This window comes from Urocitellus parryii, chromosome 7 (genome assembly GCF_045843805.1).
Source record: "Urocitellus parryii isolate mUroPar1 chromosome 7, mUroPar1.hap1, whole genome shotgun sequence".
Classification (NCBI taxonomy): domain Eukaryota; kingdom Metazoa; phylum Chordata; class Mammalia; order Rodentia; family Sciuridae; genus Urocitellus; species Urocitellus parryii.
Genome location: NC_135537.1, coordinates 129,481,809 through 129,500,192, shown reverse-complemented (window position 1 = coordinate 129,500,192; position 18,384 = coordinate 129,481,809). Strand labels below are relative to the sequence as shown.

The following is an 18,384-nucleotide window of genomic DNA, read 5'->3' as shown; positions in this document are numbered from 1 at the left end:
CCGCCGAAAAAACTAAAAAATAAATATTAAAATTGGGGACATAGAATCTTTTTTAAAAATTAGTTGGTTTTAACTTAGGAATAATATCAAATTTAGTCTGAAATTAATATAATTCCTTACACAGAAAGTTAGATAGTAACAAAGGGCCAAGAGCAAATGGAGGAGCAAGAGGATGACAGCTGAGGTTAGCACTATAACACATCTATAATCTGAAGAGTAATCAGTGGGAAAAGTGTCAGGGCAATATTACTGGGACTACTATGGCTTGACAATAGGTGGAAAGGGCAAGACATTTCAAACTGGCCATCTATTGGGAAACCTAGGCTATCCTTATCCCAAATGCTTGAAACAAACATTTGAGATATTGAATTTTTTCAGGTTTTGGAATACTTGAATATACTAGTGAAACATTGTGGGTATGGGATCCAATTCTAAATATGAAATTCATTTATGTTTCATATATACATTATACACATAGCCAGAAGGTAATTTGATAAAATATTTTTAATGTGCCTGCATTTTGACTGTGACCCATCACAAGAAGAACCTTTCACTGTGGACATTATGTTGGTGCTCTTGGATCTTGAAGCATTTCAGATTTTGGATTAGGGATGTGAGCTCAACCTACATCAAGAAGTTGTTAAAAGGCAATGTTAAACAGCATGCTTATAATTACAGTGATTTGTGAGGCTGCAGCAGGAGGACCAGAACTTAGACAGATCCCATCTCAGAATAAAAAATAAAAAGGTTGGGTGTGTAGCTCAGTGGTAGAGCATCCTGGGTTTAATCCCTGCTACCAAAAACAAACAAACAAACAAAAAACCCATCACATATCAAGCTAAGGACATCGAGAAACAAATACATTATACCCCCTTAAAGCCAACTTCTATCACAATTCCTGTGATTTTAACAATAGCATTTTAATCCTTGAGTTATCATATCATCTGAATTTTCACCTTTTCTTCAGGTTTACCCTGGTCCATGAGTTTGGGTATATAAATGCCTGTTTTACCTCTTAGTAGCTCTGGTCTTAGATGTTTAATTTCCTTTTTTTTTTTCTGAGGATGGGGAAGAGGCCATTGGGAATCAAACCCAGGGGCACTTTACCACTTTACAATGAGCTACATCCCCAGCCCTCTTTAGTTTTGAGACAGAGTCTCTCTAAATTGCCCAAGCTGGTCTAGAATTTGTGATAATCCTGCCTTCACATCCTGAGTAGCTGGGATTACAGATGTGTATCACCGAATCCAGTTTATTTAATCTTCTTTTACCTCTGCTTCCTCATCTGCAAAATGGAGATTTATAATTTCTATTTTATAAGGTTATTGGAAGGAATAAGTGAGTTAGTACATATTAAGTACTTACTTAGGGGCTGGAGATATGGCTCAAGCGGTAACACGCTCGCCCGGGTTGGATCCTCAGCACCACATACAAACAAAGATGTTGTGTCCGCCGAAAAAACTAAAAAATAAATAAAATTCTCTCTCTCTCTCTCTCTCTCTCTCTCTCTCTCTCTCTCTCACTCTCTCTCTCTTTCTCTCTCTCTTTAAAAAAATAAAAATAAAAAAATAAAATGTATCCTTCTATTAAAAAAATTTTTAAAAAAGTACTTACTTAGGGTATTTCACTTACAAAGTAAAACTTCATAAAAATCAGCAATCATACCTGGGTGTGGTGGCACATGCCTATAATCCCATCAGCTCAGGAGGCCAAGGCAGGAGGATCACAAGTTCAAAGGCAGCCTCAGCAATCTAGCAAGGCCCTAAGCAACTCAGGGAGACCCTGTTTCTAATTAAAATACAAAAAAGGGCTGGGGATGTGGCTCCATGGTTGAGTGCCCCTGGGTTCAATCTCCAGTACCTATCCCCCAAATAGCAATCATCATCCATTTTTTACACATAATTTATTTACTTTATATTTTGATTTATCTGAAGTCTTTATTTCAACAAGAAAACAAACACTAAAGCTAGTGTGGTGGCACAGACAGGAAGTAGATTTCTGGTGGGTCAGTTTTGCAATGTTCTGTTCACTCTGGAAGCCCAGACTACAGTGCTTCTCTGGCCTATCCAACAATTTTGTAAGTTAACTTCCTGCATAAAATCCCTTTTTGCTTAAAGGAACTAAAATTGCTTCTGTTACCTCCAAGTTCTCTAAAGCACACACTACTTACTGAATGAGCAGTTTGTCATAAATGGTATAAATATTTTCCTGGTTTTTCTTTTAACCTTGTTTGTGATGTTTTATATAGAGTAAATTTATTTGTTTATTTATTTATTTGTACTGGGGATTGAACTCAGGGCATTCAACCACTAAGCCACATCCACAGCCCTATTTTATATTCTATTTAGAAACAGGATCTCACTGAGTTGCTTAGCGCCTCACCATTGCTGAGGCTGGCTTTGAACTCATGATCCTCCTGCCTCAGCCTCCCGAGCCGATGATATTACAGGTATTTACCACCATGCCCAGCTAATTTTATTGAGTAAATCTGTAAGTATTTTCCTTTATGGCTGTTACTCATGTAGCTTAAGACTTTAAAAAAATTTTTTTTAGTTGTTGATGGACCTTTATTTTATTTGCTTATTTAGATGTGGTGCTGGGAATCGAACTCGTGCCCCACACATACAAGGCAAGCACTCTACCCCAGAGCTACAACTCCAGCCCCAAGTTTAAGACATTTTTACCTCCAGGAAAATATTTTCTTATGTCACATTCTAGTTCTTTTAAATTTTTGTTTTTAATATAGCTGTTTAATCAGAAGAGAACTCCTTCAAAATACTGATGTTAAACCTACATATTTAACAATATGCATGTTTGTCCTTTCCTTCTTCCCTTCTGACCTGTCTGAAGTTAATCCCTTCACTTGTGCTCTTGCTCTCATTCTTTCCTCCTATTTCCTGGAAATAGATAAGACTTCCTAATTTGAGTGAGTGTAAGGAAGAGATCATTTCTCAGCCTGTTACAGTTTGGATATTAGGTATCCCCCAAAAGCTCATGTGTGAAACAATGCAAGAAAGTTCAGAGGTGAAATTATTGGGTTATGAGAACATTATCTAATCAGTATATTGATCCCCTGATAGGGATTAATTGGGTGGTAACTATAGGCAGGGTGGAGGAGATGGGTCTTTGGGAGGATTCCTTTGAATATATATTTGTCCCTGGAGAGTGGAACTCTCTCTGTGCTTCTTGGGGGTCTTGTTCAGACATGCTTTCCTCTGTTACAATCTTCCACCTTGATGTTCTAAGTTATCTTGGGCCCAGAGCAATGGAGTTGGCTATCATGGAGTGAGACTCTGAAACTGTGAGCCCCCTAAATAAACTTTTCTTCAAGTCTTTTGGTCACAACAGTGAGAAAAAGCTGACTAAAACATAGCCTTTTGACTGAGATCAAATGAGTATAAGGAAGAAGCCTGAGGAATTTGAATAAGTCACTGTGGAGAACTGACTCAAAAAGGAAACTGATTTGGAATAAGGTTTTCTGAGCAGGGATACTGGTCCGAATGGTTATGGTATTTTCTTCCACAGCACTTTGAAGTGCACCAAGGCAAGGGGTTTCCAAGAAAGAAAATGAGAAATGGGCACCAGCACTGGCAGGAGAGTTGTTGAAATGAAAGACCGTGGAATTTAAACTGGACAGGAGGGGCTGGGGTTGTGGCTCAGTGGTAGAGCGCTCGCCTAGCACGTGTGAGGCCCTGGGTTTGATCCTCAGTACCATATAAAAATAAATAAGTAAAATAAAGGTATTGTGTCCAACTAAAAAATAAATACTTTAAAAAAATAAACTGGACAGGAAAGGAGGTGAAGACAGAATGGAGGAGAAATAATTAGGAGAAAATTAAGAGTTAAGCAGATAGAATGTCTCATGGGGGTCCAGGAATAGTGAGATATAAGTAAACGAGAGAGCTAGAAAAATACAAAGTTGTAGCCAAAGTGGAGGCTTGAATTTAATATTACAAAATAGGTAGGTACAAAGGCTGGGGATGCAAAAGTAGGAGGGAGAATAAGGTCTCTGGAAATCAGGGATTCGAGGAACTGAGAGGGCGATAAAAGGATCTTTCATATGGATCCTAAGGTGACCCATGATGACGGCAGAACTAAGCCAGTATCTTCCGTGAATGAGAGGAATGGTCAGGAGGTTAAGTGGTTGACAGTATAGGAGAGAGATTAAGGAATATACAGCTAGACTGCAGGAGCCTTCAAGGAATACAAGCTTTTTATACAAGATGGGGGAATGTGGAAGTAACCCTGGAGATAAAGAATTAGATTCACTCAGGTATGTGATGTGATGATTCCAGGTCTATTTTATATATTACTTTAAAATATCTATTTGGGATTACCAAACTTCGTGACGACTGTCTCCTATTCATACTCTCTTCCTTCTTCTGGTGTGTGTGTGATAAAATATATATATATTTGGATTATTTATTTATCCAGCCAGCCAGTATTGGGGATTGAAGTCAGGGCCTTGTGCATGCTAGGTAAGTGCTCTACCACTGAGCTAAAAAAAACCCCAACCCCTTTTTGTTTTTAAATTTTGAGTCAGGGTTTTGCTAAATTGCCCATGCTGATGCAAATTTGGGATCCTCATGCCTGAGCCACTCCAGTTGCTAGGATTACAGGTGTGTACCACTGTGCCAGACTATATTTGGTAACTTTGTTTTTCTCCCTGTGGTACTTGGGATTGAATCCAGAGGTGCTTTACCATTGAGCTACAACCCCAGTCCTTTTTATTTTTTTATTTTGAGATAGTATCTCACTAAGTTGCTGGACCACTGAGTCCTGGAACTTAAGATTTTCCTGCCTCAGTCTCCCAAGTAGCTGGGATTATGGGCATGTGTCACCATACTTGGCCAATATTTAAATTTTTGAGGAACAGTCAGTTTGTATTGTTCTTGACTTCCACGAAGCATCTGGCAGCAAGTATCCTGTCTTTCTTTTGGAAGCTATGTTTCTATTCTTCCATAGTAACAATATCTGGTACATCTTTTATCCTAACAATTTGTTTTTCTTTGGTTTGTTTCTCTTCTCCTCCTTGCCTCCATCTTTCAAAATTCCCCCAAGGTTCTGGCCTCTACTCTTCACTTTATATTCCAACATTCTTACTCTACTATAATTTTCTATTATGAAATTACCACTCCAGTCAGATGACTTCCAATGCCACCTGCTAAATGCTTTCTTATTTAACCTAGACTGCCCTTGCTTTTCCTGTCTGCTATATAGATCCTAGTTATCTTTTGGGGCCAACTTCAAACACAAACACAATTACATATGAAAGTTCTTCACTGACTCCCTCTACTCTCCACCCCACCACCCCCATGCAAGATTTCTTCTCCAAACACTTAGATTTTACAGCCCATAGCAATAATCAAAATCACATATTCATATTTAGCTTTTTTTGTGTTTATGTCTGATCTCCTCCCTCTACCCAGCCAATCTCTTGGTCACTTAAAAAGTTGCTTGACAACATTTTCAAGTTGCTTGAAAAGATAAAAAAAAAAATAAATTTACCTTCCCAATAGCAACTACTATAGTTTCTTGTATATTCTTCTAAGTACACCCTATGGATATTCACATATTTTTTCTTTCACAAATGGCATCATGTTTATAAATATATGTATATTTTTCCTTTTCCTCCTCATACTTTAATTAGTCTTTAAAGTGGAACTTCTCTAATGTTTTCAAAAGCATATCAGTATATCCACTGATTATACTTTGCTTACATGTTTTTCTCTTCAAAGGACCAGAGATTAATAAGGAGTGATTTCTTTAGAGAAATCAGACTACTTTTTATCTCATTTAGCTCCATTTGCTAATGTGATCAATTAAATGTGTTTACACAAATTAAACTTTCTCATTGTAAAAATTCAGAATTAACAAATTAAAAATCTTTGATATGTGTACCTTCAGAATTTTAAAAAGCAATTTTATAAATAAAAACATATCTCTAGAAATATTTAGAATTGTTTTTAATTTTTTTAAAACACAAATAAATTAACAAGTATCATAATGTAAATACTGTTTTGTAGCCTGTTTTTTTCCATGCAACTGTATACTGAAGAATCTGACCCTATTTATATACACAGATGTAACTCATTTTTCATGATTGTTGTGTAGTTTGCTTAGCTATTTCTTACTATTAGGGTGTTCAGAAGTTTTTGCTACACACTGTTATAATGAACATCTTTGCACATGTCATTTTATGTACAAGTGTGATGAGAAACATCTACTGTTTCCCAAAAGTAGGTGCTAAGGAGGATGTGGTAGCATATACCTGTAATCCCAGCAACTTGGGAAGCTGAGGCAGGAGGCCCACCCTGGGCAACTTAGTGAGACTCTGTCTCAAAATTCTAAAAAGAGCTAGGGATATAACTCAGTGGTAGAACATTTACCTGGCACGTGCTAGGTCCTGGGTGCAATCTCCATAACTGCAAAAAGACAAAAGAGAATAGATGGTAAGAAGTTGAATTGTGGGCTGGAGCTGTAGCTCAGTGGCAGAGCGCTTGCCTGGCATGCGTGAGGCATTGAGTTTGATCCTCAGCACCACATAAAAATAAATAAAATAAAGGGCTGTCCATCTACAACTACCAAAAAAAAAAACACAACAAAATACGATGAAGAAGTAGTAGTAGTAGTAGTAGTAGTAGTAGTAGTAGTAGTTGTGGAATCCTGTGTCAAAAAAAAGTTTGTAAGTATAAACTGTACATGGTGGTGCATACCTCTAATCCCAGCTCTGTGGGAGTCTAAGGCAGGAGGATCCCAAATTTGAGGACAACCTCAGCACCTTAGTCAGACCCTGCCTCAAAATGAAAAAAAATTTAAAAGATTTGTGGGTGTAGCTTAGTGGTAGAGTACTCCTGTATTCAATCCCACTACTGAAAAAAAAAAGTATAATAAATACAATTAAATTGACCTTTGCCAATTCTGTGGTATAACTGTTATAAGTTAATAATAGTAACACAATGTGACCTTTAATTTTGGTTTCCTTTAAAACCATAGGACATCCTATTGACTCAGAAGTACACTACAAAGTACACTAGAATAGCAATTAATAGATTCAAGTCCTGGTTCTGTCCTTAACTAATAATAATTGATCTTAGGCAATCCTATCAATATCTAAGCCCCAGTTTCTGAACCTAAAAATGTGGTATGGGTAGCATGGAAGATACTTTAATTTTTTTTTTTTTTAGTTGTCCATGGACCTTTATTTTATTTATTTATATGTGGTGCTGAGAATCAAACCCAGCGCCTCACACATGTAAGGCAAGTGCTTTACCACAGAGCTACCACCCCAGCCCCACTTTAATTTTTATTGATTTTATTTTAATGATTAGTTGTAATTTAAAATAAATCAGGAAGCTATAATTACCAAATCTAATTAAAGATTTATGGATATTATTTCCATTAATATAAAATTTACTTTTTAAAAAATTGTAGATAGATACATAATATTTTTTTTTAAAGAGAGAGTGAGAGAGGAGAGAGAGAGAGAGAGAATTTTTTTTTAATATTTATTTTTTAGTTCTCAGCAGACACAACATCTTTGTTGGTATGTGGTGCTGAGGATCGAACCCCGGCCGCACGCATGCCAGGCAAACGCGCTACCGCTTGAGCCACATCCCCAGCCCCAGATACATAATATTTATTTATTTTTATGTGGTGCTGAGGATCAAACCCAGTGCCTCACACATACCTGGCAAGTGCTTTATCACTGAGCTACAGCCCCAGCCCTAATATTTACTTTTAAAAAATTCATTTAAGTTAAAGAAAAATTCATCAGCTGGGTTAGTATTGTGATGCATGCTTGTAATCTTCACCTTGGGAGGCTGAGGCAGGAGGATCACAAGTTCAAAGCCGGCCTCAGCAAATTAGTGAGGCCTGAAGCAACTCAGTGAGACCTTATCTCTAAATAAAATATAAAAAAGGGCCGAGGATGTGGCTCAGTGGTTGAGTGCTCAATGTGGGGTTCTTGACTTTTCACTGTGTTAAGGATATTAAGAACCACAAAACCCTGACACACATACTCATCATCATTACTTCATAAAAAGATATTTTAAATGTTTTATAATTATAAAACATGTAAATATAGTCTGAAAAATTTTTCAAATTGTATAGGAAATATTAAAAAGCCATTTTCAGCCAGGTATGGTGGCACAGCTACTCAAGAGACTGAGGGAGGAGGATCACAAGTTGCAGGCCAGATCCTGTCTCAAAATAAAAGAACTGGTGATGTACCTCAATGGTAGAATGCCCCTGGGTTCAAATCCCTCTATTGCAATAAGTAAATAAACAAAAATTTTAAAGCCATTCTCTTGCTCTCTCTCTAAAATCCACTCATGGACCTTCTTCCATATAGATCTATCTTACTTTTACAAAGGACATTTTTAGCATTATAAAAGTTTGGGTGCATATGTAATTGTTAATTTATAAATATGTGTGTACATATATATAATACCTATATGATATGCAGAATATGTAACATAAAAATATATGTACATGTATTTATTTTAAGCTAAATGTAGTATGTTACATATTTATCCTACATGAAATTATATAGAAGAAATAAAAAATTTCAGAATAAAGGATAGGCTTTTTGGGAAAGGACAAGTGGCAACCAATGATTTAGATGACTCCCCATTTCTTTAATTCCATGATTGAGTCTAAAATATCCTGAGCATTTACATGCCTTTCATTATTATCAGTAACATATTTGGAAAATCATAGATTACAGTGTTTTTAATACTTTAATCTACATGTTGTATGAGCACAATTCCGTGCATTTTTACTTATTAGTTTCCTATATCAATTTTAACCTGAGGTCACAGACTTCAGGGTATTCATAACATCATGAACATATATATGATGTTACATATATATATATTTTTTTTTCTGGGGAAAAATAATTTCTAATCCAAATAAATTTCTTGAGTTTTCTTTACATAATAATATTATTGGTTGGGCAGTCCCCTCAATGTTTTTCCTTTTTTTCCCTTTTGTATGTGTGCAGGGGAGCATCTAATTTCTGGTTTGCATTTGATAGCTACATATCTGAATTCCTTGTTCTCACCTTAACAAGTCTAATTTTTTTAAAAAAGTCTCTATCCATTAATCATAGGGATTTGATTACTTAATTTTTTTTTAGTTGTACATGGACAACTATTTATTTTTATGTGGTGCTGAAGATCGAACCCAGTGCCTCACACACGCAAGGCAAGCACTTTACCCACTGAGCTACATCCCCAGCCCTGGATTTAATTTAAAAAATCTTTTTTTGGTACCAGGCATTGAACCCAAGGGTTTTTAACCATTAAGCCATATCCACAGCCTTCTCTATTTTAAGACAGGGTCTCACTAAGTTGGTGAGGATGGCTTTGAACCTGTAATCCTCCTGCCGCAGCCTTCTGAGCCACTGGTATTACAGGTGTGTGCCAACATACCCAGCTAAAAAAAAGTCAGTCTTTTTTTTTTTTTTAAAGTACAGAAAGACAGAAAAAGGCAGAGAGTGATGCCTACATTGAAACTGACAGGCAGGGAGACAAGCAGCTAGAGTCAGTAGGATATACAGGCATAGATAAAAGGCCTAATAAGCATAGACATGTGAAAGAAGTATAGAGAAACTTGGAAACACAGAAGGAAAGACAGAATAACTGACCAGGTATAGAAGAAGGATAGCAGAAAAACAGGTTGACAGAAAAAAATGACCACAGTGAGGAAGGCAAGATCACCAAGGGAAACACTTGTCCCAAAGGACAAGTGAACAGAAAGGAGAAGAGAGAGAGAAGAAAGACACACCGATGAAGAAAACTATAAGGTAAGAAGGAAGACAAAGTGATAATAGTGTTTTATACAACAGAGTGCCTTATAATTATTTCAGGCAGACAGGGAGAATCCAGCAGACAGATGGGGTGATGGAGAGATATATGTCAATCACACAGAAGAGAGGAGAGGTAGCCAATCAGAAGGAAAAGCTAGAATGAAGACCAAGACAGATACAAGGAAAGAATAAACAAACAAACAAATAAAAGAGAAGGGGTGGGGGGGGAGAAAGAAGAGCAACACAGAGATAAGAGGCTAAAACAGTTGAATTCAGGAATATTCAGTAAATAAGCAGAAATGAAAGAACAGTATATCCTGTAAAGTCTTATCATCTTTCTCAAAGAGACCTAGTTAGAAGCTGAGTCTTTGTCTCCCTGCTAAAGAGTTATAATGTTTCTAAGGCAGCATGGAAGAAGATCCAGAAGGAAGGATGAAAAAGGAGAAATTTTAATAAGGAGCAAAGCTGTTGAGATGAGGAGAAAGAAACTTCTGGAATAGGCCCAAGTCAACCACCTAAAAGGAGCTGGCACATGCCTGTAATCTGAGATACTCTGGAGGCTGAGGCAGGAGGATCACAAGTTTGAGGCTAGCCTGGACAACTTGATGAGACCCTTTATCAAAATAGAAGTAAAAAGGCCTGGAGATGTGGCTCAGTGGTAAAGATCCCCTGGGTTCAATCCCCAGTACCAAAGCAAAACAGTACAAAACTCTCAAAGGATCTAGATTCGTATGACTTCATAGAATTCATATAGATAAAAAGGAAAGATAGAGCAGGCCACTTGTCTATTTGTGTGTAAGCACAGCTTACAAACTATCTGTACTTATTAATTGTACTATTATTTATCTGGTAGTTTTTAGTATATTCATTTAATGCATTCATGTCTTTCTTTTCTCAATTAATACATACTTCAGCAATGAAGAGACCAAGAGTGTGTTTCCAGACAATTATGTAGAGTAGAATAGGAGATCAGGAGAGAACAAGACCTTTCTAAGAATTCCTTTGGTACTGGTAGTAAAAGCAGGTAATTAGCAACAGTCAATCAAAAACAGAAGTTCCATAAAGTAGAATCAGAAAGACAAGAGGCAAGAGGTGGCAAGTCACGTAAAGTTAGGAAGCAGTATCCAGCAAAACTGGAAAAAAAAAACATAAAGAGTACAGCAAAACCAAGTAGACTTGTGTATGTATAGATTCTTCTCTCAGGCATTATCCAAGAAATGTGACATAGTGGCTGCCTCTTGGGAGAGGAAATCATGGCCAGGGAGAGAATAAATGGAAGGCTTACTTTGCACACTGCTAGTTATATACTTTTACATTTTTATACCACAGTTATGTCTATTCAAAAGTTAATTGAGGCTCGGCACAATAGCATAAATCAGTAATCCCAGCAATTCAGGAGACTGAGACCAGAATATTTCAAGTTCGAGGCCAGGCTGGGCCACTTAATGAGACCCTGTTTCAAAAAATAAAATGTATTGCGGATATAGTCCAGTGATAGAGTGCTTGCCTAGCACATGCATGCCCTTCATTCAATCCCGAACACCACACACACATACACACACAAGCTGATTGGGGAAGAGGGGACTAAAACAAAAAAAGAAAGAAAAGCAAGCAGGGATGTGGACATAAAGAAAGAGCCTATCAAACAGACAGTAAAAAGGCAGGAAAATAGAGACTAGGGGAATGGCAAAAAGACTGAGGTAGGCAGCCTGTCTAGGAAGCAGAAAGAAAAAGACATGACTGAAATGGAAGCAAGTGTGAGAGAAGACAGGGTAGGGGATATGATACAAAAGCAGGTAAGACTTTGGAGGAAGGGGTTACTGAAAAGTCTGGAGAGAGAGACCATCCCCCTTCATGGGATGTTGGCAGAAAGCAAGTCAAGGGAGAAAGAGATGATAAACAGAAAAAGGGAAAAGATACAGGCTTTATAAGCAGTAAGAGAACAGAGAGCAAGTAGGGAAGACAGGCAAGAAGACAGAACTAATGGGAAGCAAGGAAAAATGATGAAAAGAGATAAATAGGAACAAGGAGAAGGGCAAGATAAGAGGCAAACCAAGATGGGGATGGCCATAGCAGGACCTGGAAGTAGACAAACCAAGAGATGCAGGCTAAAAAAAGTGATAGAGACAGGCAGGCGGGGAGACAGATGGCTAGAGAGAGAGTGGTGGGCAAACAGCCAGAGAAGCAGACAGACAACCAGAGAGAGAAAAAGGCTGCCAGCCAGTCAGGAAGGAGCAGACAGGCAGGCAGGCAGACACCATAACAAGAGCAAGCAGGTAAAGAGGCAGGCAGAAACAAGGATAGAAGACGACAAATCAAGAGGTCAGCAAGGAGGAAAAAAAGATCAGGAAAGAGATGCAGACAGGCAGAGGGGCAGATGGACAAGGAGAGAATCAGGAAGATTAAAAAATCTGTATATAAAGCACACTCAAGAGAAAAAATGATGAAGGCCTGCATAGGGATGCACATGGCCACCTTTAGCCACCCACACCTGCAGATCATGCCACATGTGGCAGGCGGGCAAAGAGATTCAGCATAGAGTGAGAGGACCCAAGGCAGAGAGACTTGTGGAGCACCACATGATGCATAGTGTACCCCCACCAACACACACACACACACACATGGAGACACTTTTTCTAGACCTTGGTTTGATCCACAGACATACAGAGGGGACCAGAAAGGGGGAGACAGGCACAAACAAGAAGAGCCATACACAGAGATGACCCAGGAAGACAGAAGAAAACAGAGGACAGAGATGGAAAGTCACTTGCAGGTGATGGAGACTGAGAGTCAAAGGCAAGACAGACAGTATTAGCAAACAATAAAGATGCACACATAGAAAAGCCATACTCAGAAAAAAGGAGATACCCAGATGAACTAGTACAGAGACTCAGAGAGTGGACAAGAGAGCTAAATTGAATGGAAGAGGAATGATTTGGGAGCATAGGAAAGAGAGTTTCACAATTCAAATTATTAGGGAAAAAAGGGGGAACCAATGTTCAATAAGGTACAGTAGTAGGAGGGGGGTAGGATATCAACAATTAACATTTTAGTTTAGCCTTATAAACAAAAATTTATATTGTATTCCCTTGTCACTAATGCTTTTTTTTTTTTTTTTTTTTTTTTTTTGTCACTAATGCTTTCTGACTGCTGTGCTCTTGAGCAGGGCTGGGGGCCAGCAATTATACTTCAGAGGTGAGAAATGGCCCGGGAAAGAGACTATTCTACTGGCCTGGGATGGGAAGCAAGGGAGGGGCAAAGTGAGATCAAAAGAATGGGAGAAAACTAGAGTAAGAAAAAGGTGAGGTACAAAAAGGGTAGAATTAAAGCTAATTCACCTCCTTCCTTTGCTCCATTCATTGGCAAGCTGTATTTTATGTCTAGACCTCTCTGATCAAATCTGTTTGAGAAAGCTACTTTTGGGACTCCTTTTCAACTGTCCATCTGATTCCTAATACCACATTTAAAATAAACACTAGGGTAGAGGAAACCAAGGGTTAGCAAGTTAGACAAAAATGCCTGAGTATAACCCCTACCTCAGTCCCAGTTACTTTTCTCTTTCCTGGTACCTCAGTTTCTTCTACTTTATCAGTGCTGGAGATCATGGAGGAAGGGAAATATACTGAAACAGGAGAAAAGAGAAAATAATTTCACAATCTTCAGACTTTATCTCTCCCCTTTATTCTAAAAATCTGTTCTATTTAACCCCAAATTAATTCCTCAATTAATTTTATATGCTAGCAACTTGGGGAGGGGAGGCTGAGGGAAAGGGAAAAAAAGTGAAGATAAAATTTACAACAATTATAAATCACTGAAAAGGCTGGGCAAAGGGGAGAATCAAACATGGACTCCTTTGAAAAAAAAAAAACTCAATCATCGTATCTATTCATATCTCTCCCCCAAAAGTCACTAGGATTTCTGTCACTTTTTTTAAAGAAATAAGAAAAATATTCAGTACCGCTTCTCATTTAAAAGATACGTACACAATTAAATGCATTTTGACTTCAATGAGGTATGTAGAAACAGAGTTATATATAAACATATATTTCATCTTTTTCCTTTTCAATGCCTGAAGGGGAAAAAAAAAACCTTCACGTCAAACCACTCCCTTCTGAAGTATTCAAAAAAAAAAAAAAGCTTTTCTTTAGAGAAGGGAGGTGGGGAGAAAGAGACTAGTAAAGAAAAGAAAAAAAATTCAATCTAGTTGGACTAGTATCTAACTAGTTAACCTTTAACAATTTATGCTGATGTCAGACTGAGCATGAGTACTGATTAATGCCCCCCCCAAATATTTTTTATAAGGGGGGGAGTTAGTCACAGCAGCCATTTTTGTTTTATGCAGAAATCCTTCATGCCCCCCCAACACACACACACACACACACACACACACACACACACACACACTTCAGTACACAAGGAAAATATCTCTATTAATCTGTGCACTAATCAGTTATGAAAAAAGGAAGAAATTTGTGGGTTTCTGGGTAGAGGGTTGGAGATGGGGGTGTAACAGGGAGGAGAATGGGGGGGTGAAAAATGAAATATTAAGCCAGCCATTTTGTTTTAAAAGGGGATTTTTCCCCCTCTCTCTTTCTTTATGGAGGGGGTGGCGGTGCTGGAGGGGGGGTTGTTTTAAAAATAATTTCAAGGCGGCCATCTTAGTGCCTCAGCTCTGAGAAATATTTCTGAGCGCCCCCCTCAGAATTTAAATATATTTAAAGCAACGGAGAGGGGGGTAGAGAGAAGTCGAAAACTTTTATATATATATATATATATATATATATATAATTTTTTTTCTTTTTAAAAATCCCCTTTCTTGTTCTCTTGGGAGGAAAGAGAAGGGGGAAAAAAGTCTCTCCTCAAAATTTTCCAAGAACATTTTTTGGGGTGGTTCGGCCCCCCTCCTCAGACGGCGGCCCCGAGGGTGGGGGTTTTGGAGGGGGGTGGCCCGGGGGTTTGGGGGGCTGGGGGAGGCGGTGAAGAGGAGGACGCCGCCGCCGAGGAGGAGGAGGAGGAGGAGGAGGAGGAGGAGGTGGTAGCGGTGGGGGAGGCGGGCGGGCGGTGGGTGGGGGGGTGGTGGGGGGGCCAGAGCCACAGGATGGCTTCCCCTCTGAGGGACGAGGAGGAGGAGGAGGAGGAGATGGTGGTGTCGGAGGAGGAAGAAGAGGAGGAAGAAGAGGGCGACGAAGAGGAGGAGGAGGTGGAGGCGGCCGACGAGGACGATGAGGAGGAGGACGACGAGGGAGTACTCGGGCGCGGGCCGGGCCACGACCGGGGCCGCGACCGCCACAGCCCCCCCGGTTGCCACCTCTTCCCGCCGCCGCCGCCGCCGCCACCGCTGCCTCCGCCGCCGCCGCCCCCGCCGCCAGGTAAGCGGCTGCCCCGACTCCCCCCCCCCCCAGCCCGAGTGGGAGCCGCGGGCGCGCGAAGCCGGGCGGGGGGCCGGGCACCCACCGCGCGGCCGAGCCGAGGAGAATCTGGGGCGCGGGCCACCGTCTAGGGCCGGCGCTCTGCAGCGGTCCTGGCGGTCCCGGCGGTCCGGGCGGCGGCGGCCGCGGGGCCGGGCCTCCTCCCCTCCCCCGCCGCAACCCTCCCCCGCCGCCGCCGCCGCCGCTGCTGCCGCCCGGGCTGGAGAGCGCTGGGCGCGAGCTGCGCGCGCGGACCGGGCCACTCGGTCGCGGCTTTCGGGGGAGGAGGAGGAGGAGATTTTTTTTTTTACCCTCGGCGGGGAGGGGGTAGGCAGGAAACGGCCGAGGCGAAGCCAGGGCCCCCTCCCTGGCCGAGCGAGGGACCGCGGAGACCCTGGCGGCCGGACGGCTGCGTGGGGGGAGGGGCGCGTGGGGGAGGGGCGGCCGAACGAGCGCCCCTCGGGCTGCGACCCCGGTGGGGTTGCACCGAGGCAGGGTGAGGTTTCTATGTGTGGTGTGGAGCAAACCCCCCACCCCACTCCACTCGGTACTTGGGCCGGCAGAAAGATGACAGTGTCCATCGGACCCCTTTCCACCTGCGGGGACTTCGGTGCCCTCCAGCTCTGGGGCGTGTGGTGGCACGCGGGGAAGGGGTCGCGTACATGTGGGCGGCTGATGACTCGAGGCAGGTAGCGGCAACACTCCACTCAGACCACTTCCTGGAGTTAGACTTGAGCTACCCCCCACTTCCCCAGCTGGGGGATCGTGAGAGTCATTTAAGATTGGGGGACAAGGGGAAAGTGGGGAGCCAGATGTCCCCGGCCCCACCCCCTTCATCTCTCTTTTGCTTCGGGCTCTTTTGTGTCAAGTGCGGCCCCCTCTCCCCCTCTCCTGTCAGTCTGGGCTGGCCGAACTGCCCAGCTGTGACTCTCACGTGGCTGCCATTCACTGTCACTCACTCTTTGGCCGAAACTACCCACACCCTGACCATGCTGGGGGGGCGTAACCTGCCCACCCAGCTGGTCTGCAGCTTGACCATCACTCAGCACCCCTCTCCCTGAATGACAAGTCACCCGGCGCTCTGGGCGGCACTCTCCGGGAGTGATGGAGATAGACTGCTGCCTGGCATCAGGAGCCCAGCAGTGGCTCCCTTCAGACCACCCTCCTCGTGGAGGGATTTTGGGGCTTCCTTGGGATAGGTGAGCCTTATGGTGTCTGCACCCGCTGCTTGGGGACTGCAGAGCAGTACAGATGCTCCAGACTTCAAAACGTCTACCATCATGCTCTTTGTAAAACTGTCATATTGATCCGTGTGGCTTATGTGGCACATGTTCTTATCTAGTTGAGGCAACCTTTGAGGAGGCAATGAGGGAGTGCTTTCTTGTGTGGGTGGGTGGGGGTGTGTGTTTAATGGAGACTGGTTAAAGTCTCCCTGTGCCCCCAGGCTTGTCTATATTATAAAGGGAAAAGTTTTTAAAAAGTTATCCCAGAGAGCCAGCCGGCAGAATTCACAGGAGGAAAAAGAAATAAAAGAGTCGTGGGGAAAGGGTTGCCTGTAGGGTTGCCTCCAGCAAGGTGCCGAAAGAGGGAAAGAAAGGATGTCAGGTGAGTTAGGGGAATAGCAGCCCTCACCTATTTTGTATTCTGAACTTGGAATCTGGTATTTGGGTGTTTTTGATCCCGGATCTGGGTTTGAGAGAGAGGGGCGCATGAAAGAATCTAAGGTTGAGATGGGTCTTTGTGTCCTACTCCCTCCCCTTTTCCCTCTTTGCTTTCTGAATCGTGAAGAAACGTCAGACGCTTTTAAAGTGTTACATCTAAAGTGAAATTCCACCTCTCCTCTCTCCCTGGGCAATGCTATCTCCCTTTCAGCCCTCCGAGTCAAATGAGTGACCCAGATACACCCCCTCAGATGACTTTCTGAGGTAAAACTTTGGGAAAATATTTTTAGCCTGTTCATTATCTCTGTCTACCTAAGTGTGGGGAGAATAAGCCTCCTCAGAGGAGATCTGCTCAGGCTGCCCTCCCTCATCCTTTTCTGGAACATGAATTTGTACATCTGAGAGCTTTCCATTGTTTTTCAGTCCGACTGCTTTGATTCTCACCATTTTGTTTTACATTCTTACTCAAGACCAATTTTATCCCTTCCCCCTCGCTCCAGTCTCCTTACATTGTTAAACGTTTAAAATAATAGCACTCGTGTTGGTGGGGGAAGGGAGCAGGAAGCCAAAAAAACTCATTTCTTCTCCCTCCCCCTTCTGGCAAGTCTAGAGAAATAATATAACATAATATATAGATGTGATTCCTTGAGGTGGGGGTGGGGAATGATTGTGGGTGGTGCGGAAAATTCTGGTAGTTTCTTTGCAAAAGGTCTGAAAATACAAACCCACCCCCTGCGTGCAGTACGCATGTGCAGCAGACCTATTATGGAGGTTCGTTGTGGGGGAGGGAGGGGAATTTGAGAAAAAATAAATATATGTGTGAGAGATTGATGGTGAGATTAGGAGAGAGGGGCGGGTGGGAGGCGAGGCTTTCGCGCAGGCTCCTCCCCCGGGCTTGAGCAGCCAGGCTCCACCCTCCCTCCCCGCCTTCCCGAGATCTGAGCTGGGATGTGGGAGAGTCTGGGCTCCAGGCCAGCTTTGAGTGGCTGCTGAGACAGAGGTTAGGACTTAGATTTGCTTTATTACCCTCCCTTGCCTCCCCTCGCCCGTTCTCCTTTGCCTTCCCCGCCGCGGACGTCCGTCCAAGTTCGGGAACCTCCTGCTGCGCGCGGGGGGGGGGTGTAGTGGAGTTCACAGGCAGTGCGGGGGGGCCCCCACCCCCAGCCGGGAGTGACCCAGGCCACTTTCCTGATCCTTCGCCAGTTGGCCTGCCCTTGCCACTGCCCCGGCAGCCTCCGTTTCCATGTTCGTGTTAACCCAAGTCCCTGGGGTTCAGGGGAGCCTGGCGTCCTCCTGACTTCCTACTACAGTTCCCTCCCCATCCCCCACCTCGGTTTTCACACCCTGGTCCTAGGCAGGCAGCCCCCTTTCACATCCATAGCCAGTGCTAGAGTGTCCTGGTTCAGCGCAAGAGGACACAGGTTGCCAGAGTTAGGAGAAAAAGTAGTGTGAAAGGAGGGAGGTGCCAGGAATTTGAGGGAATGGAAACCCAGGCCTCTGGTTG

The 18,384-nt window shown here is 42.3% G+C and overlaps 1 protein-coding gene and 1 long non-coding RNA gene across 4 annotated transcripts in view; one reads left to right on the top strand and one right to left on the bottom strand.

The window, feature by feature from the left end:
• Positions 1–486: 486 nt before the first annotated feature.
• On the bottom strand, positions 487–15,369 carry LOC113183960 (uncharacterized). Its single transcript, XR_003300934.2, has 5 exons — positions 15,266–15,369; positions 13,348–13,433; positions 6,390–6,425; positions 1,366–1,461; positions 487–1,285 (listed from the first exon to the last, which is right to left on the bottom strand). It is a non-coding gene; the product is annotated as an uncharacterized LOC113183960 (long non-coding RNA).
• The window catches only part of Chd3 (chromodomain helicase DNA binding protein 3), a 26,214-nt gene continuing 22,739 nt past the window's right edge, over positions 14,910–18,384 (top strand). For all 3 annotated transcript variants that reach the window (XM_077800455.1, XM_077800456.1, XM_026390492.2), the window contains exon 1: positions 14,910–15,180. In XM_077800455.1, coding sequence (XP_077656581.1) covers positions 14,910–15,180 — 271 coding nt within the window. The remainder of the gene's footprint in view (positions 15,181–18,384) is intronic.